Genomic DNA, 20,248 nt, shown 5'->3' with positions numbered 1-20,248 from the left:
ACATCAGTAGCAGTTTACAGTCACAGGAGTGTCACACACCTGTGAGTCTTTTTGACTGCAGGAGGTGGCAAATCATGTCTTGATTGTGGTAAAATTATATAGTGGGATGATGAAGCTTTAAAAAGGTTTGTATTCAGAGAACAAAGTGATCGGAGCAAATCAGCTGAATTGTTCCGGGAAATGTATTGAAGAAGGTGGTGCAGAATATATGGTACAGACTGGAGGAAATAAGGTAATTTTTCCAACCTGAAAGGCCCTAAAAAACATTTTTTTGGCAGACAGTCATCTTATGAGACACCTGAACACAAAACTTATCAGCTGTAGCTGTTTCACGCGAGAGATTTATGCATGTTTGTGCCGATCCAGCTGTGCTCATCTGGTAATCTGGATTTTGCAGCATTTGAATCTCCGTGTTTTGACAAATACACTTCCAGGTCAAACAAATCTGATCAAAACACACCCACGCAGTCACGATAAGGTGTAGTCTGTACTAGTGGGAACTTTTATAGAAAGGCAAGCAGAGACGAGGAACAAAGGGGAAAAAAGCTTTTAACAAGACAAACTGGACCCGATTAAAACCTGTGTGCTGGCTTTTATTTTTTATATCCTTTTCTCTACTCCCCTGTGGCTGATTTCAAATGTGAAGAAACTAATCATAAATCCTAAACTGGGAAAACTAACACATGGAAACCTGGAACACTTAGAAATACCTTGACGACTTGAGGACACAAAGGAGGATTAACAGACGATCTGACAAGGGATAACGGATAACAGGCACAATATATGCATACACAAGGGTCAAAATAGAGACACAGCTGGAACGAATAGATATGACGAGACAGGGGAAGCAAAACTGAACACAGGACGAGAGATTGTCAAAACAAAGCAGGAAACACAATGAGACGTAGACTAAGAGACACGGGCTTCACACTGGGGTCGGGGGGAGAAACCGACATGGATGCCCACGACAGACAGGGGAGACATGGAATGAAAGACAAGGAGGGGAACAGAAAAGCGAGACAAAACACAAGGACATGACTAGGACTCGGAGAACGAGAGAGCGAGAGACACACAAACAGAGAGGGAGCGAAGGACAGATAGACGAAGGCAAAGGCACAAAGAGAAGAGAGAAGAGAACATAAACCAGAAATTACAAATAAACCCAGAGACATAAACAGGAATAAAGTCAATAATAACTGTAAAAACTTGAACTTTAAGCATCTTCAAAATGCAGCAAAAGGAATCATGAATGCAAACTAAACTCTAAATGCCGGGCCAAGTTTCCAGCACCCTGACAAATATAAATAAATCCGTGTTCTTTGTGCTTGAACTATGACTATGAAGCTCAATCCACACTATATAATTTAGAACCATCTATGACACAACCTGGCAACACACAACAACACTGTGTGTGTGGGCAGCTAATCTCTGCACGGGCATACAGAACATGATGCTCACATAGACTCTATACATGTATAATGTTGTAATGCTATTGTGGCTCCACTACTTTACACCTCGTCAGCGTGCAGACACAGTTGAGAGAGACTTTAGAAGACACTGTAACAAACAGTAGTAGGTGGGACAGTAAGTTGCAGACCTCTCCAAAGTTATTGCCAGTTATGCCTGTAGTTATGAAAAAAAGACTTTTCGATATTTTGATTAAACATCTGAAGACTTCAAATGTAAAAATGTTGTGATTTCTTTTTGTGTGTCCTACGAATCAGGAAATAGTGGCAGTGGGAGTTCTTCACTATTTAGAAATTTTAAAATGCTGCTTTTTTTTAATGAGAGCAATCCTCTTTCTTTGCATGTAAATGTCACCAAGTCAGCAGAACGGCACCAGTCTGTAGAGTTACTGCTATTAAAAAAACTCCACAGGGGGCCTTTAAAGAAGTTTTGTTTCCCTGAAGTTAACTTTCACTGTTGTTAATTTAGTCATCAATATTTAATTCTTTAGAGAAATGTGCCCTAAAGCCACATAAAGCTCTCAGTGGTTTTAATCTACTTACTTAAACCAAAAAAATGGGAGGTGGGGTTCACCAAAGACTTACAGATCAGTTCCACACATGCCAACCAGCTTTTTTTTTCTTTTTTTTGATGAAGCGAATCAGAATAAATAATCAATTAAATGCATTTGAACCAATGCATTTAATGCAATTTCAAGGCGGTATAAAAATGTTTACCATTAAATGCTAAGACAAGTAATTGGACACTTTTATGCTCCTTTGTGTTTATAGCAACCAATAAACTGCTGAGCCCTTCTGCGAGGAAACACAGAGTAGATTCATGAAGCACTCATGCCTTTTCTGTGATAGAGAATGATGAATCCATGCTAATCCACTTTCATCGTGCCTACTCCTTCTCCGCAGCTGCTTCACTTCTAGCTGTGAATATGCGCCTGTTGAATGTATTACCCGCCGTGCAAGCCCTTTGCTTTCATCTAGCTAACCACGCCACCTTGATGTTGGAGTAGTGCTTAATTCAGGGTGGTTTAGAGCATCAAACAACCTGCAAGTCCAAACAGCTAACAGAAACAAAAGGTCACCTGTGAAGTTGACACTTACAGCAGACGTGCGTTGTTGTTGTTTTTTCTCTGCGCATTTGTGCAAGCGAGATATTATGCACATGCACCTGACAAATTTGTTTGCATCATAAAGGATCTGTTTAAACACTGACAGACCACTGCCCTGCAGTTTGATTAGAGGATGTTCTACCATGTGGAGCACTGCTGTAACCTCCAAAAAAAACACAGGAGAAAATCATCTCTTTTTCCTGTCCAAATCCTTCAGTGCTGCACAAATCCCTCCCTTTGCTTCAAAACAATCAAGTTAGGTTTAATGAGCGAGTCCAGTCACTGACAGTAAAGCTGTGATATATGGCCAGAAGACTATCCCTGCCTTCCTGAGGGGCACATTGTGAAGTGATGGGGAATACAAAAGGACGTCTACAAGTTTAACAGTCCCTTGTTGCCATCCTCATTCGTCCCCCATCTTTACTGTCCCCCTTCCCGCTTTTCTTCTCTTCTCCAGGTCAGACTGGCACAAAAGTGAAGCAAATAATGCATGAGGGTAATTTACTCTACCATCACCTTTCTTTAATGGTGACCTCTCAAGCCCATCTTCCTTCTCTTATATAGTCTCTCCTGTCTCAAGAGCTGCCACTAATCCTCTTGCTGCTTTTAGCCAACTCCCTCTTTAATCATAATTCAAACAGTGTATCAAAATGCAGGTGCAAAAGGCACCGAGAGCCATCCATCAAAATACTGACACTGAATAAGAACCTGAATATGTGATGAGGAGCAGAAACAACACATTGCAACATTTTGCAGCACAGGTTTTTTCCCCTTTTTTTTTCTTGCATAAACCCACTGACCCGACTTTGGATAATATTCACTCTACTTTGTTATTCAGTGACGCCTCATAGATTTTGCATGTAATTGATGGAAAAGTTTGTTTAGTGACAGACTGCGGTGACAGTGTTGATTCATTGTAATTGAAAGTGGGGAAAACACTGATTAAGTATCGCAAATTAAATTACCGTCTATGATGTATTTGATGATAAATCAAAAGCCTGATGCTAGGGTTTATCAAAAGAGACGCACATGGTGAGGACAGAAGAAAACAGGCAACATGTGACTCCTAAAATCTAAGTCGTACGTCTGGGAAGGCATTTAATTGCCAGAAGGTACATGAAAAGATTGATTCCACATGCGTGTCAGGGCATTCATTAATTTCTGCTCTGAAGAAGCTCACTGTTTTTGTTCTAGGTTGATTTTCTCACAGTAAGGATTAACTGCAGATGCAACTGGGTACTAAGCAACTCAACGGTTTGATCAGAGAAAAGTTCGCCTGCATGAAATTAATCTTCTCCCACCGTATGCTTGAATAAATGAGTAGTTGGGGATCAGACAGTTCTCTGTTATAAGGATGCAATAAAGTCTCTCTGGATACAGAGCACCTCCAGGGGTCAGAAAAAATGTTCATATGTGCACTTCATCAAGTACACCTTGCTAGTGCGAGGATGGAGGCCCTATTTTTTTCTTCAGAACTGCCTTAATTCTTCGTGGCATAGATTCACCACGATGATGAAAACTTTTCCATATTGACATTAAATATCACACAGTTGCTGCAAATCTTTCAGCTGCACATCCATGATGTGAAGCTCCCATTCCATCACATCCAAATGTATCTTACTGGATTGATATCTGGCGATTTTTAGCGAGCCTGTGCAAACTGCTATCTCAGTTTCCTGTTCTGAGGGGTCTCCTGTCCCTTGCTGACTGAAACACCTCCAGATTCTGGCCAGTGATGCTTCCAGCCCTGTCAGTCAGTTTGTTGATCCTTCTGGTATCTCCCCACTGCCACCACCACCACCAGACAACAGCAAAGTAGATGGCATGTGTTACCACAGACTGGTAGAAGAAAACTTTCTAAAGTCTCACATAAAATGTTCAGGTTTTACAGATGATACAATGATGTATGATGCCTTTAAAATGGTATTCAAGAAACCAGTAGGTTAGGAAATCTTATTCCATTATTCAGGCTACAGATTCAGCATAACTGGTGAGCTTCGGGGCTGCTGCTGTCATTTTTCTTTTAAAAATACCACCTTTATTGCCACGAATGGAGAGCTTTAACCAAGTACACGTCCTCCTGTGTCCCCTCTTGAGGGAGGGTGCAGTGGTGCTGCTGATGATGGTCAGCTTTAAGAGGCCGATGAGGGCTCTGACTTCATCCTCTGCAGCGCCCTTTACCACCCTCCAGGGAGCTCCCTTTGAGCCTCTCACTCTGCCCAGTCGGAGGACAGGAAGCACAAACAACCCCCTTCATCTGGCAAAATGACAACCACTGACAATGAGGGCTATCCTATTTGACACAGGGCAGACTCCAAAGACATTTTGTTCTCCTGCAGCCAGCTGTTGGACGAACACTCCTGTGCAACTTCAAAGAGAGGCGAACAAAGTGAGGAAGTGTGAGAGAGAGGTGTGGGTATCGAATGGGACAAGCTGAACAGAGACGAATAAAAGAACTAGGTCCCTCGCATTTTCTCATAATGCACAGAAGGCTACGACTGCAGTGTGTCAGCGAAGGGATAGACATCAGTAAACAAATGATATTAAAAAAATGCTGGACATGCACCAGTTAACAGGGCACCACTGGAGATTTCCAACTATTTCATGGTTCTTCATCGCTCCTCCTCTCGCAGTGATTAGTTTTTACAATCAGTGAATGCAAATTGGAATTTGCTGACAGCCCATCAATCACATTTTGGTTGCAATCTGTTGAGCAGCCTGACACATGCCAGTAGACATATCGTGCAGTCAATTTGCTCTCAGACAGCCAAATATATCTCCGTGCCACATGTATATGGGACATATTAACAACATTCAGTTTTCATCTACGCTCAAGGGAGAGCGGACTGCTCGTCACGCATGTCATTCACTGTTTCTCCAGAGCCACAGAACAGCTCTGTTGCATTTAGATGTCTTATTTTGACCAGCGCAAAGCATATATGAATTAAACCTAGCGCACAGCCAAAGTGATAATATGATTTTGCCTAATTTAAATCACATTTTAGTTGTATATTTTACTTAAAGATCTTAAATGAGATGTGAAAGAGGGTTCGTTTTAGAAATGCATGGCAGTTCACTTCAGTCACTTTGGTCACAGAAGGGAAAGCCCCTCATTAGTTCTGCTTGACATTTATTATTTCAGCATCAGTAGTAGTTTCAGCCTAATAAAAAATCAGTACACGGGTTTTATAAGAAACTGAAAAGACACAGTGCTTGAACCAGGTGTAGTATCTTTTTTAAAAACCACTCCTGAACAAAGTGCCTTTAATTTTGCAGACTTAGACAACATGTTTTTGGCCTAATGAGCAAAGAAAGCCTATAATTACCTTCTAGCATTGTGTAATGACCATGTACTTTGAAGGTGATTAAACCTCTACACCTCCTCTGGCTCCGATTTAAGACTAGATTTTTTTTAATTCTAGATGGTAAGTGAGGACTGATCCAAGCAGGTCAGGTGTGTAGCATAATGTACTGGTGAAAGGGGACATAAAACAGAGAGGTGGCAGCTGCTTGAAGGTTTGTTGCCCACTGCAGCTCTAAGTGATGAAAAATGAATGCTGCACTGCCGTGGTGATTTGATTGATTTCAACATGTTTCCTCCTAAATAATGCATTACTACAAAACACTGTATGATGGCATGTAGCGCAGCAGTGCACAATTTCAGGCTCGGGGACAAAACGCATTGGAGGAGATAATCCAAAGAGAAAAGTAAATAGAATAATATTGTTTGAGTTCTCACCTGTTGCTTGTTACGGAATAATTGTAATTTAAGGGGGTGCTTTGTTTAAACTGACTTCAACTACAAAACAATATTAAAGATTTGCAAAAATAGGCTGTCAATTGCTTCAAAGGTGTCATTTGTTTCTTAATGATGTATTGATTACTGAGTGTTTGATAGATGACTGAGATTTGAGGCTGGTCTCCCTATGAGATGTTTCACAGCTTTGGGAGAAGATGAAGCTTAATGCAGTTCAACAGGGGCGTGCTGATGAACAACCAGCACGCAGGCAGGGTCTTGTTAATGAAGCATGCATTGGTTGGCAGTCAGAAGTTATGTGGAATGCAGTGCAGCAGCCAGCCTGCAGAGTTTCCCACTATGAAATGTGTAATCTGATGGGGAAGAGCCATAAAAATCAAAGCCTGAAATTCAAGGAGATTGCAGAGGGTGGGGGTGAAGGGTGCAGGCTGAGTTATTGGGAATCCCTTGTTGTTTGGGTGCAGATGCACAAACTGCATACATAATCTCCTCTTGTGTAACTCCTGTGTACCTCCTGAAAAGCCTTGGTTCACTGGGTTCACGGTGTTTAGCAGTCTGGAGAGGTGGATGCTGTTTTTTTTTCTCCCACCGAACCTTCCCCCTGTACACAATACCAAACAGCGTGATTAATTAGTATGGCCAGCAGCTATAAAGGCTCCAAATAAGTTGTCATCACTGGTCCCAGGGGTGTCTCTCTTTGGTGTAATTCAGAACAGATCGCCCTGCCGTTTCGCTCGCCCATGCCTGGCAGTTATGTGCTCACAAAAATTTAATGCCGTCCAAAACTCGAGGGACTTAACGTAATTTGTGGGCACCTGTGGTAATATCTGCTATCTTTTACCGAGGAAGCAATCAGCGGCGGAGGTGAAGCTCAGTCATTTGATATTCCGATCAGTCTTCACAGAGAAATCTTACTGTTGCCATCTAATAGCAGCACAGAGCTGAGAGCTAAACAGTGTGGTCATTATTTTTAAAGGGCCATTTCAGCCCGACAGACTCGACGTGAAATAGGAACCCCCCCTGCAGGATCTCAGGGGAACTGCTGATAATAAAGCACCTGCTGCAAAGCCTCGGCAGTCAATATGAGGGCATGTTCAAAAGGTACCGTTTGCTGAGGTTACTCCACATCAGAGGTGCTGAGTAACCTCTGATAATGATGTCACCTGCTTGTGTTTGCTTTCTACTGAAACACACTTCCAGAAATGCACGTTTATTCTTCGCTGATTTCCGTTTTACTCCCGTGACAATAAAAACAAAACGGCAAGAACAAATCACTTGATCGTTCGTGACCTCGTGACCAACTCAATTAAGTCCATTTGTGTTTTATGGCACAATTAAGCCGAAGCAGAGAAGGCTGGCACCGGCATCCATCATAATTACTGACTGCATCATTTAATGACAGTGAATAATATGTCTGAGGAGGAGGGGAAGACACGCAGCTGCGCAGGTGGAAATATACTTGAGAGTAAAGGAAATGTCACCGCTGAAAAGGAACAAGAGAACAATCTGGGACGAAACTTCACTGTTCCAATAATCAGTTAATGGCAAAATAAGAGGTAGCATTAATATAACGTGAAGCAGTGATCGTAATCTCCACATGATTATTAATGCATTAGCAATTAAAGTATTACATGTTATTATCAAGTTATTATTTGTTTTTACATTTAAATATAAATGACTGTATCAGTGCTGTTATGGTGTTGCAGGTTATCATTTTTACCACTAGAGGGCAGTAAATAAACATGAGTCTGACTAAGGTCAGACGAAAACTATATGTGTTTTCATTATGGACATTTTATTACTATATGCGTCATTCTACTGCCTTATGGTTACCTATCTGTATAAGTTTCCTTGTGGAAAAAAAGAAATATTTTCCTAATATTAGGAAATAAATAAATACACATGACTAGCCATGCTTATTTTGGAGTTGCTGCTGGTTTATTATTTTGGAAGTGAAATCTATTGTTCACATTTATTTTCTCATTTATTTAAATTGATTTAAATCTTTTATAAAAGGTTTTAGAGGGCAGTGCAAATATTTGGTCACTCCAGATGTTTGATTCCTGCATCCTTGCATCCAGATTTTATTCTGCAGCAGAGTCACAGAGTGATATCATCAGTCACAAAGTGTCTTGATTCATGTGCAGTCATCCAGGTAAGGAAATCCCAAAAAGGAATCCAAGTCCCTTGGGTGAGTGACGCTGCAACGTTTCTCCCACTGAAAACGATGAACAGAATCGACTTTTTGGGGCCATCAGTCATTTGTTTTCTCCAAAACAAATGAAAGTGCAGGGTGGGGAAGAGCTAAAGTTTCATTTTATAATGTAATGAGTGTTTATTTTTTTTAATTTAAATTCATTTTTGTATTATTTTGTCACTGCTCTATAAAATTGCATTTTTTAATGCACTCCCTCACACGACAAAGCCTTCAGTATGGGCCTAGGTTACTTTTATTGTAGATTATACTATTTTAAATTTTCTTTGCTCCGTTGCTCTTGCTAGCCACCTAGAGCTGCAATACCTGAGCCCACCACTGGGTGGCAGCGTTAACCTCGAGAACCGTTTCTGAGTTTCTGTGAAGAGGAAGAAGGAGGAGGAGGGACGAGCAGAAAGGAGATGTGTGTTTTAAACAGGGTGTGTTGTTTCCGTGGACGTGTTTTAAGCAGCCACGGGACATTCGTGATTTCTCTCTCATGTTGTGAGCTGTCGATACTCAGTTTAAGGTTTGTACCTCACAGCAGAACTTGTGTTATATGTTTTAAAAAAGTGTGTAATGAAAGTTACTTTCGTCCAGTGAACGGCAACAGAAGTTCACAACAGTTGTTAGCTTTATCCCAGATTTTGTTTCTGAGCTAGTTTTTATTGTTACTGGGGCTGAGCTGAGGATGTGTTGAGCCGTCGGAGTAACTTTTAAATAGGAAGCTAAGTGGTGGGATTTAAGCAGCCAGACTGACTGTGTGTGTTTTTCCTCCTCAGTCACTAAAGACCTGTGTGGAGATGCAGACCAGCAGCAGTGAGAGGGGGGCTGACTTTGAGCAGCTGAAGAAAAGATGGACGGCCTTGGTGAAACACTTACAAGATGACCCCAGGGTAACCCAGAACTTCACACCTCCACCTGTCAAAGTTTTTTATGTTTTCCCTAATTTGTGTCCATCAGCTGATGGTTTGTCTTCCAGCTGCACTGAAACCTGATCTCTTACAGGTAGCACGGTTGCTGAATACGAGACTTGGACGGTACCTCAGCAGCCACTCGTTTGTAGCTCTCACAGCTCTGATGTTCAGCGCCATGGCTGCAGTGCCTGTTGGACTCTTTGTCACTTTTGCCGTTGTGACCACGATGATATCTGCAGTGGGTTTTGTTTTCTGTGAGGGTAGGTGCGCTCACTCTTGCGCTGTAGTATTTTTATGACACCGCACCACCTGGTAGTCACAAACCTGTCACCTGTGTTTGCTCTCTCAGCATTCCTGTTGTTTGTCGGAGGGTTGGCTCTGCTCTGGGTGCTCTCTGGTATCGCCCTCTTCGCCATCGTGGCCTCGGCCGTCGTTAATGTTTTGTATGTCACCACCTTCAGCCTGTTGAACCGTTACTACCCACATCTGACAAAGGTAACGTACTGACAATTAAGCATGAGTTTAGTTGCCTTGTTTGGAACAAAGTTTGTGTTGTAAATTAAAGTGGATCTATTGTGCTCATTTTAAGTTCAATGTTATTATTCATGAGCTCTACTAGAGTAGCTCTGACATTCATCAGACCTTCATTCACTGTCTGAAACAACCTTTGAACTCCCTTAAAGACAACTCTCTTCTGATTGGCTGCCTGAGAGATCAGAGATCACAGTAGTTCATCTCTCAGATTATGTGAAACTTTTGACTTATTAAATAAAAACTATATACACTCAGTCGTCACTTAATTAGGTGCACATCTTTAGCTTCTTGCTAATGGACCAAAATCTGTGAGGAATGTTTCCACCTCCTCGTTGAATCTGTGCCATGAAGAATTAAGGCAGCTCTGAAGGCAAGCGGGGGTCCAACCCTGCACTAGTTATATGTAACAGAAAATAAGGAGAAACATAGCAGGTCCTTTTTAGACATAAACAGGCATATATTCCCCTGATGGCAGTGTATAATCATCCATATATGTTCATATCATCAGTTAATGTTAAAAAGTTTGTAGCTTGCATTGGAAACATTTGTTTTCTTAGTGGAATTAATCTGTTTTTCTCTTCGATAACAGAAAGGTGTAATCGAGGGAGAGAAGACTGAGTGTGAAACTTCAACAGAGAAAGACTCGAAGGCCAACTAGTTTTTCTTCTTCTGCCTGCCTGAAGTTTCGAGTGAGCCCTGCTGAATCCGGGAGGTTGCGATGCAGCGATACAGACTCCTGAACGTGCACTATGGTGTTTTGTTTGAAATCTGCTGTTGTAACAGATCTCATTGTTATTGTATGTCTTAAGCCTAATATTGTTATTATTCCAGTAGTCTCACTGTAGTGGAGAAAGAGAGAGACCCATGGAATAACTAACATTGAACCTACCTCATTTGCTAAGTCAAGTAGCCTTGTTTTAATCAAATGCCAAAGACGCAGGCAGCTTTCCGATCTGAAGAGTGAAGCCGATGACGAGGCGTTTTAAACGTGCACTCATTTAATGGCCACTCCTTTGATTGTGTGAAGACTTACAGCTGTGTAGTAGTGTGCCTGTGTTATTTATCCATCCCTTATTTGTAGCGTCCAGTTTTAAAAACTCTCAAAAAACATTCAGTGTGAGGGCTCATTGACCAGTGAGGGAGGCTTTATGTGAGGCTCATTTCAAGAACTAGAGAAAAGGGGGAACTCATGCACTTGCAGTGTTACTTTATCCCCCCCAAAAAGGTCATGCACTACTTCATTACAGATGAACGTTTTGTTAGAATGGAAATGCCGATATATTTGTGTGTTCGGCTGCAGTGTACAGCTACTTGATGTTAAGTGAAATGCACCAAAATGACTGTCATGTGTTTATGTTTGCTGTTACGTGTGAAGAGGAACGCTATCTTCTGTCCAAACAGAGGTGAAAATATTCTGATGGGTCCCTCCAAAAAATAAAGAATGATGAGAAATGTTGTGTAGAACATGCAGTTGTAATTATTTACTGTACACAGCTGTTTATATCAATCATAATGAGGCCAAACTCCATGTACTGAGAAGATGTTTATCCATACTGCATATTGTGCATCTGATGACTGAACACAAATTAAACGTTGTTGGGGTAAATTGAACCCAGTGCACGCTGTATGGTATGTTTCGCTATTCTATCAACGTTTCTGTACTTTATTTCTCTTATTATCAAAAATAATATGGTCTTTGCTTCATCCAAGTCGCATCTTGAGTTTATCTGGCTTTAGCTGGAGTAAGTGAACTCTAGCTTGTCGATGTTCATTAGTTGTTTGATCCCTGGTTTGTTTCTGGGAAAAGACATAAACGCAGCCTCAGGAGGGGTCACGAGCTTCCACACGAGCCTGCGTAAATGGGAGGTTTGTGTCGGGAAGGGCATCTTGTGTAAAATCTGTGCCAAATCAAGTGTGGATTCATTTTGTGCGCCCTCAGGGGAAGGGAGTAGCTCAAACTATGTTAGTGTTCCTCCAGTGTTTTCTATGAAAGCTGAAGTGATGGAGAGGCGTTTTGGACCATTCCTCCCTAGGCTGTATCACATTTGATGATACAGCCACTCAGGTATAACTGCTGGAAACGGTGTCTGCTACTTGCAAAGGCTATGTCGTGGACAGAAGTAGAAATTAAAAGGAGGAAAGCAGCATGGTTTACACCAACTCTATAGATGCTTCAACCACCAAAAACAATTCTCAAAATATGTAACTTTCAAAACAATAAACTGAAAATTTTGAATTATGGGCGGCAAAAATAATTTTTTTTTTCCAGTGGCAGAAACAAGCTCCCAAACCAACCTTCTTTCAGTACAAACAGGATAGGAAGGGCTCTGGTACATTGAAACCATGCTTCCAGTACCATCTCCAAAACCTGGAAAACCTGCTCCCGGGTTGTTCTTGGAAGAGTTACTGGGACAAGGATGAGAAACTCCACAAAGACTTAAGGCTGGCCCAAATTGTACCCTTTGCGTCTTAGGTAAAATTTACACCTTTTATCACATTGTATGGGAAATCCCTGGAGTGTCCCAGTTTCATTTTAAATGACTTAGATAAATTACAACTACATGAGGCTCAGAAACACTTGATGGTTGACAGTCACAAGCCAGAAACTTCTGTTGCTCATCTTGAACTGTCCACAGCCAAAGGTGTGGAGGATCTTAGGTCTTTATCTTTGGCAGTTCATCTCCCTTTCTTCCTCCATTTCTTTCCTTTTGCCCCCTTTTTCTTTCTCTGGTTATCATCATTCGTACCTTTGCTGATTATATATTTAACCGAAGACATTATGATTTTGATTGGAAAAAGGAAAAATAAAAATCACTCACACACACACACACTAGATATGATTCTCATAAAATCTTTAATGGAGGTGATAACATGCAAAAAAAAAAAATAATAAATGAATAAAATGATTCAATTATTTAGGAATGCTACTATAAAAAGAAACGAGAGGCCTTTAAAATTTAGCAATGCACCCGTTGGTGACCATCGCACCTTCTTAATAACTGAGCCATACAGGTAACAACTGAGATGTGACAATGTGCTGGAGGATAAACAGGGAAGCATCCCCAGTGTGGGAAAAGTGGCAGTTCGTTTTGTCCCCATTCCCAACATTTCAGGATTCACGTAACTGGCGCGTCGCCACCGGAAGGCGTTCATGAGTTTGTTGCCGGGGGTGCAGTGACAGTTTGTGCTCTGTCGACATCTATAAATGTGATGCAGCATTTATTCAAGACTGTGTGAAGCTATATAACAAAGTACAGTGAGCAGAAGAAAAACCGTTACCAAGCATCCTTATTCGAGACAGCCACCATTGGGAAAATACTGATACCTGCGATAAAATGATTGCTGGCATTAAAGTCATTCATTTCATGGGTTACTTCTTGAATTTAAGATCAAACTATTAATTCTGTTAAAATGCTCATTTAGAAAGCCATGTTTTACAAAATGATGAGCATGCTGGTGTGAAATTATGTTGACCTCTTTAAACATTACAGAAAAAAAAGTGGATACATGTATTAGAGGATATACATACCTTTAAAAAAAAAAATGCAAAAGTAAAAAGAATTTAAAAAAAAAATACTGTGAGAAACTGTGAGAACTTTATCAGGCACTCTGATACATCACTCTTTATCTCACGCTTTAATAAGACTGTACATTTTGTGCATTTCATTACCAAGTCAAACAAGGTACTTATCGAAGTCGACCACCATGGATGATGTTTTTAAAAAAAAAAAAAAAAAAAAAGGGAAAAAAGGAAATTTAAAAAAACTTAAAAAAAAAAAAAAAAAAAAAAGAAGCGCATACACCTCACATGTAGAAAACAAAAAACAAAAAAATAAAACAAATCCTTTTCTCCTATTTGAACAGCAATGGAAAAAAAGCTTAAGGCAAGATGCTGAACACAGAAATCCAAAAGTTGATCTGGGCCGATCTTTGTTCAGCTCTGGTGTTTGTTGGCATTTACCAGTTCCATCAGTAATCATCAAGAAGACTAGTGATTTTTCCCCCGATAGTTGGCTCTCTGTCTCAGGCGTCCTTTACTACAGGTCATGAGAATCCATGACTTCCTCTCCACATCCCCTGAGTCTGCTCGGAGTCGCTGTCTCCTTCCATGCATTTTTACGCTGGCAGGCTCAGCTTCTTGCCTTTCAACACTGAGGGATATAAAGTTAGACAGTCATCAGGTGAGAGCCATCTTTATTCCTGCAGCCACACTTTATTCCACTATGCACTGACACTACACATGTAGGATCTCTTAAAAGTGGGCCATTCCTCAGTCTGTTCCCTCTCTGTGGCTCAAAGTCTTTGAGAAAACTGTCTTTTAAAGATGAGCCAATCACTAATGACACAAATTAAACATTAATTTTAAAAGGAATCATTTTCGTTTCCAGCAACTCTCTCTTTTGTATTCAAACAGAGTGATGTTACCTGATACAAGCTTTCATGTCAAAAGGTTAATTGATGATTAGAAAAATCCTTTAAACAGCAAACAAAGATGTGTGAGCCCCCAGTGGGCGAGAGCAAAAGGACAAGTACATCCAACTGTGTAGTTTTGGGCAGCCGTCACATTTGATGAATCCAAGTGTGAGTTTTCAGGAAAAGCCAAAGATTTTCTGGGTGACTTCAAGCTTTTGCACAGCAATTAAGAACACCCTCTGGCTCTTTTGAGTCAAACTGTTCCAGGAACTATGTGATGGATCCCCGAGCAGAGAATAAAAGTTCCTTTGACGTGTTGATGAATGAAAAACACACATATTTCTCATGTTCAATCCACTTGCTAATCATTTTTTATATGGATGCTTAACACACTTGCCTTAAATGCCAAAGAGCCCTGGTTTATTTCTAGGAAAGGACACAAACCCAGCATCAGGAGGGTCACAAGCTAAGGGACGAGCCTGATTAAATGTGATTGCGATTGCGTCAGGAAAGGCATCCAATGTACCGAATCAAACATGCGGATCCATCCGCTGTGATGACCTCTTTAAAGGTCAAAAAAAAGGGAGCAACTGAAAGTTCCAGATGAGGATCATAAAAAAATAATCCAAGTTGCCACAATCAACAAGCTACAAGTAACAACTAACAACTAACAACCAACAAAATGAGATCAATTTAAAAAAGGAACTTAAAAAATATCAACTAAGTTTAGTTAAAATCTAACAAGCTTACAAAAAACAAATTTGAGTTTCCAAAGATCTCTGTAGTGACAAATGAGTGTCTCCACAGATGCAGCAGTTTTCTCTAATAACGCTGTTTAAACAGTGAATTGGTGTTAATGGCTCTGAAAGCCCTTCGACAGACTGGCGAGCTGCCCGGGCTGTATCGTGCCTTTTGCTTTGTGCCAGCTGGGATTTGCTCCAGTCACCCTCCAATTGCTCCCAGAATTAGATAAGCCGAAGGAAATGCATGGGTGAGTTTTCAAAGCACTATAATTTGGCTCTGTAAAATATAAAGAATATTAAATAATAATAAAATACAAGTTCAATTGATGCTAACAACCATCAAACCAGCTGGGAATTTCCAAATCATTGCACAACATCTGCTTTATGCCTTTCCCGGGACACTTGATTTACAGTAACATAAGGAATTTTGTCTTAAACAGCCATAACTTGGGAGAATTTTCTTTTAGGAAACTTGCGCTGCTGAAACATCAGATTAGTGTAGGCTGAACTCTAGGATGAGGTTTTTCTAGGGAACAAGACACTGGATGTTTACACTCATCACTTTCATCAAATTTAAGAAATGATTTCGGGGCCAGTGAGGGCACAAGGAGCGACTACATCAACTAAAGTGTCCCCACATATTTCACGTCTATATAAATAATAACAAATTAGCCAATATCTGAATAATATCGATGCTTAAACCCACCTTTGGTGACATAAAGATAGAAGAAGTCACAGTAGAGGACAGTCTGGACCACACCAGCCACTATGGCAATCATGTCAAAGAAGCCCTCAAAGTAGAAACGCCAGATCCAGTTGAAGAGGTAAAGGGCCCGATACAGCCCCAGGCAGAACAGGTAGTGGGTGGTGATCGTCTCAGCCTCCCCGGTCTTGCTGATCATGAAGAGCTGAGGCAGAATTGCCACCGACTCCAGATAGATGGAGAACGTCCACAGGATCTGAAGAAGATGTTTACATATTCAGGAACACAATTTTACATTTATTCCCAAAGTGTCTGGCTTGGAATAGATCATGTGCCTCACACTTTGACTGTGATACAGCAGTTTCAACTCACCTCCAGGGGAGAGAAGTCGTGGTTAATGAGAACAGAAAGACCCCCGACAGGAACCACCAGGAACTCCACTCTGAAACTGTCGTGGTTTCCATCGTAGGTGGCCCTGAACTTCGCGTAGATTAGGTATACGGTGGCATATGCACAACCGATGTAGATCACCTGGTAAACAACAAAGAACAGCCTGTCACTGAAGTGTTCTGGGAGAAATGGTGAAATCTATGTGAAAGTCAGGGCTGTGTGGTCGGCGGTGTCTTACCTTCATGGATGTGTTATACAGGGAGATGAAAGAGGTGAATAGATCCAAGTAACGTGTGGTGAACACGAGAGCAAAGAGAATTTGGCTCTTTCCAGAGATGCCTTTAAGAAAAATATCAAGCAGAAACAGTTTAGGCTGACATATACCTCAGCAGTTCACACAAAGCTTCACAAACAGCCAGGGCAAAACACAAATCATGATTTTTCTTTATTGAACAGTGACATCTGCTGGAAATAAGATGAAACTCAGAAGTCTCAAGAGTTTAAAAAACAAGTTTCTTTTCGTTTAGATTCATTGCCCATGGGACTCCAGTTTTTCCCATGTATTCCAAATACATGGAGATTAGATTTTTTTTTTTTTTTTTGAAGAGGCTGTGAATTGTTCATATCTGTGAGCATGAGTAAAACTGTTATCAGACTTCATGTCCTGTCCAAAGCGTACCCTGTATCTTGCCATGATACAGGGTACACATGATGCAAGAACATGATGCACCACCTCAAAACCACAATCAGGTCCTAATTCTCCAGGAATCTCAACTAGTGTTTGCTCGACATTCTTCCTGATAAACATCGGGGGTTTCAGCAAGTGCCATCTTCACTCTCTGTGGCATGTTTGAGTTTGGCCTGTTTGGTTTGTCTTTTTAGATTCTACAACAATCTGAAAGTTCCTGAACAATGTCAAATGCTTTGATGCATGTTCTTTATATTCTTAACTGATATAACACTTTTTAAGGGTATTTTGGGTCATTGTGTGATAAGAGATGTGGGGAAAAAATAAATAAATAATAGGAGACACTCTTTATAAACAGTCGTGTTTTTCCAACCAGTTTCCACCAAGTAGACAATATTCAAAATTATGGGTCATTAAAATCAAGGATCTCAGATCAGAGGATGTTATATGTTAAGAGTATGTATATTCAGAAAAAAAGCTAATTATTTGTATGTTCACTGTACGTTGATGTCAGGGTGAGTGCATATTAATTGTCTTTCAATTTTAATGACAGACCAGTTGAATTAACAGCCTCTCAGATTCACTGTGAGTCATCTCTTCCTCAACACAAGTTAGATTTTCTCTAGGTTTCGTTTCGTTAGGGATCTCCATAAGGAGTCGTGTAATAGTGACTGTTAAGACCTTCTATACGTTTTAATAAATCAATCAATATTTTATTAATTCCTTTAACGACACAAAACCTCCAGTACCTCCAGATCTGTCCATTTTAACACAAAGCTACATATCATCCTTCAGGTTTTAGCTTTTCACCCAAAACGCATGCGTCAACCTTTTTAATCAATCACAAATCTTTATCGAAAGTGGCACACAAAACTGCCCCCTTCCCGTTGTGACTTTAGATAATCATAGACTGCATCACTGCTACCTATGTTGCTAGTTATTATTATTGATGCCTAAATTTTTATGTGAGTCTATAAGCATAAAAATGCATTTTTAATAAAGTAAAACTTTGTACAAACTCTTTTTTAGCAGGTTTGCTACTTCCGTAGCGCTTTCTAGAACGCCACGTCAGAAGCCAGACAAAAAAAATCGAGCCCCTCACACTTCTGCAGTCAAACTATCCGAGCAGGAGTAAATGGATGTGAGGTGGAGGTGGTGGTGCTGAAAAGTAGAAGCAGAAACTGCAAAAAGTTGTTCTAAATATATGTGTTAAAGGTTCCATTAATGTGCTTAAATTAATGTTCCTAAAGCAGTAGGAACCTAACTGACCGCACTCAATCCACAGCTCGGAGAACAGTTAACTACAAAAGGAATTCCTTCAAAGTTAACCGCTACTTTGATGTGTTTGCATTATATTTTCCACCAACTTTAACATTTCACTGTCTAACTGCAGCAAATTTAGTAGTAGCTTGTGATGGGGATGCAGGCAGCACTTTTTAGCTGCTATCATCAGTTAGCCCATTCAGCAGCTATTAGCCGCTGCTTCAAATGAATGAAGAGGAAACGTTAGCATTGCTAGGTAGGTAGCTTAGAGGTTGCTGCCTTAAAAGAAGATCAGATTTTTTATCGATTAACACAAGGGAAACGGAACTAGTGACATTAGAAAACCTCGCTGTAGCATCTATATTAAAGCTATATCCGGTGCTCACCTGCACACGACCTGCTTTTCCATATTTTGAGTAGCAGGATGATGATGGCAGCCAGATGAGAAAGATCTCCTGTGAGCCTGAAGATGTTCATAGCTGCGAAAAGAAAAATAACAGAGACACAGCTGAGACGCTAACGTAGACTTTGAAACGGGTCACGCTTGATGCTGCCTGGTGTGAAGGATTCTTCTGGTCAACTTGGAGGCACAACACACCGGGATTCACGGGCTTGAAAATATGGCGAGAGTGCAGGTCGACGTGGAAGGGGGCGGGACAAAACACATAGACAGATTTGCATTGGACCAGAGAATGAGTGACAGCAGGAGAGGACCCGCCCACAAAGGCACGACGCTGGGAACATGAGCCTTATAGTCGAATGAGGAGGGTCATCAAAGACTTGTAAACCCCATAAACCTAATAATAACTGGTTGTGCCATCCTTGGTAGCAAGAACTGGCTGTTGATATGATTTTCTTTTCATGAAATGCTGTCATAAAAATGTTTTACTGGCAAATGTAAGACCAGGCTTTGTGATCTTTTTGGTTATCAGTGGTTTTCTCCATGGAATCCTCCCATGGATGCTATTTTTGCCCAGTCTCTTTCTTACTGATGAATCATGAACTCTGACCTTAACTGAGCCAAATGAGGCCTGCAATTCTTTAGATATCGTTCTGGATTCTTTTGTGATCTTGTGGATTAGTCCTCAATGCGCTCTTGGGGTAACTTTGGTACGCAGGCCACTTCTGGTAAGTTCACCAGTGTTCCAAGTTTTCTCCATTTGTGGATAACAGTTCTCACCAGGTAGTTTACTGGAGCCCCAAAGTCTCAGAAACTGCTTTTTAACTCTTTCCAAACTGATAAATGTCTATGACTGTTCCTCACCTGTTCTCAAATTTCTTTAGATTTTGGCATGGTGTGCTGGCTTTTTGTAGCCTACTTTACTGTGCCAGATAGGTATTTCTTGAGTCAGCAGGTCTGGCAGTAATCAGGCCAAGTATATGGTTAATCACAGTTAAGTAATGATTTAAAAGAGGGAAGTGGCATGAGCGTCTGGCAGTACTTGCTGTCAAAGTGGGCACAATTAGGTTAGCGGGGCAATTTTTCAGGCAGGGCTGAGTAGGTTTGGACAACTTTTTTCCCTTGATAAATGAAAAGCATCATTTAAAAACTTCATTCTGTATTTACTCAGTTTGTGTTTGATTATTATGAAATGTGTAATGTGACAAATATGCAAAAAAGCCAAGAAGTCAGGAATGTGGTAAATCCTCTTTCAAGGCAGTGTAGATGCATAAATAACTAAATGTGGAGAAAAGGAAATCAGTGAAAACAAAATTCATAGAATTTACTCTCTTGTGTGAGCACGATTGCTTCATACATATTTCTCCAAACCAAAACTACAGATTCAGCTTTATTGACTTTCACTGAGTTGTTTATTTTCCGCATAACCCCGCATAATATTATCACTGCCGGAATCCTGTCACCACTTCTCTACGCATTCTCAATAATTCAAACTACTGTTCTACCGTTCCTTGCGCCATCACGTGTGCACAGCATAAGTTGACATTTGTGTCTAAACGCAAAAATGTTGCCCATGTTGGGTAATAACGGGTGACGGGCTATTTGTGATTTCCCATTGCCAGTGACACCAAACCTTGCAATCCTTCATTTAAGAGCGTGAAATCAAGGGTTAAA

The 20,248-nt window shown here is 40.7% G+C and overlaps 2 protein-coding genes across 2 annotated transcripts; one reads left to right on the top strand and one right to left on the bottom strand.

Annotated features, from left to right (window-relative positions):
* The first annotated feature begins 8,892 nt into the window (after positions 1 to 8,892).
* On the top strand, positions 8,893 to 11,585 carry LOC102081744 (promethin). The gene is made up of 5 exons (XM_005461050.4): positions 8,893 to 9,052; positions 9,306 to 9,419; positions 9,532 to 9,700; positions 9,790 to 9,935; positions 10,564 to 11,585. Exons 2-5 carry the CDS (start codon positions 9,327 to 9,329, stop codon positions 10,630 to 10,632), a joined length of 477 nt encoding a protein of 158 aa, XP_005461107.1. The 5' UTR covers positions 8,893 to 9,052; positions 9,306 to 9,326; the 3' UTR covers positions 10,633 to 11,585.
* Positions 11,586 to 12,809: 1,224 nt separating this feature from the next.
* Positions 12,810 to 18,984, bottom strand: kdelr2a (KDEL endoplasmic reticulum protein retention receptor 2a). Its single transcript, XM_003456332.5, has 5 exons — positions 18,561 to 18,984; positions 16,462 to 16,562; positions 16,206 to 16,364; positions 15,837 to 16,089; positions 12,810 to 14,125 (listed from the first exon to the last, which is right to left on the bottom strand). Exons 1-5 carry the CDS (start codon positions 18,649 to 18,651, stop codon positions 14,091 to 14,093), a joined length of 639 nt encoding a protein of 212 aa, XP_003456380.1. The 5' UTR covers positions 18,652 to 18,984; the 3' UTR covers positions 12,810 to 14,090.
* Positions 18,985 to 20,248: the final 1,264 nt, after the last annotated feature.

This window comes from Oreochromis niloticus, linkage group LG4 (genome assembly GCF_001858045.2).
Source record: "Oreochromis niloticus isolate F11D_XX linkage group LG4, O_niloticus_UMD_NMBU, whole genome shotgun sequence".
Classification (NCBI taxonomy): domain Eukaryota; kingdom Metazoa; phylum Chordata; class Actinopteri; order Cichliformes; family Cichlidae; genus Oreochromis; species Oreochromis niloticus.
This window is presented reverse-complemented; position numbering and strand designations above follow the sequence as displayed.

What these genes read in the sequence shown, in the direction of transcription:
- LOC102081744 (XM_005461050.4), top strand. Translation starts at nt 9,327, where the DNA reads ATGCAGACCAGCAGCAGTGAGAGGGGGGCTGACTTTGAGCAGCTGAAG. An exon ending in GGGTTTTGTTTTCTGTGAGG is followed by an intron (nt 9,701 to 9,789) that starts GTAGGTGCGCTC and finishes TTGCTCTCTCAG; the next exon opens with CATTCCTGTTGTTTGTCGGA. An exon ending in ACTACCCACATCTGACAAAG is followed by an intron (nt 9,936 to 10,563) that starts GTAACGTACTGA and finishes CTTCGATAACAG; the next exon opens with AAAGGTGTAATCGAGGGAGA.
- kdelr2a (XM_003456332.5), bottom strand. Translation starts at nt 18,651, where the DNA reads ATGAACATCTTCAGGCTCACAGGAGATCTTTCTCATCTGGCTGCCATC. An exon ending in ACGACTTCTCTCCCCTGGAG is followed by an intron (nt 16,090 to 16,205) that starts GTGAGTTGAAAC and finishes CATCTTCTTCAG; the next exon opens with ATCCTGTGGACGTTCTCCAT. An exon ending in CTATCTTTATGTCACCAAAG is followed by an intron (nt 14,126 to 15,836) that starts GTGGGTTTAAGC and finishes TATATCCCTCAG; the next exon opens with TGTTGAAAGGCAAGAAGCTG.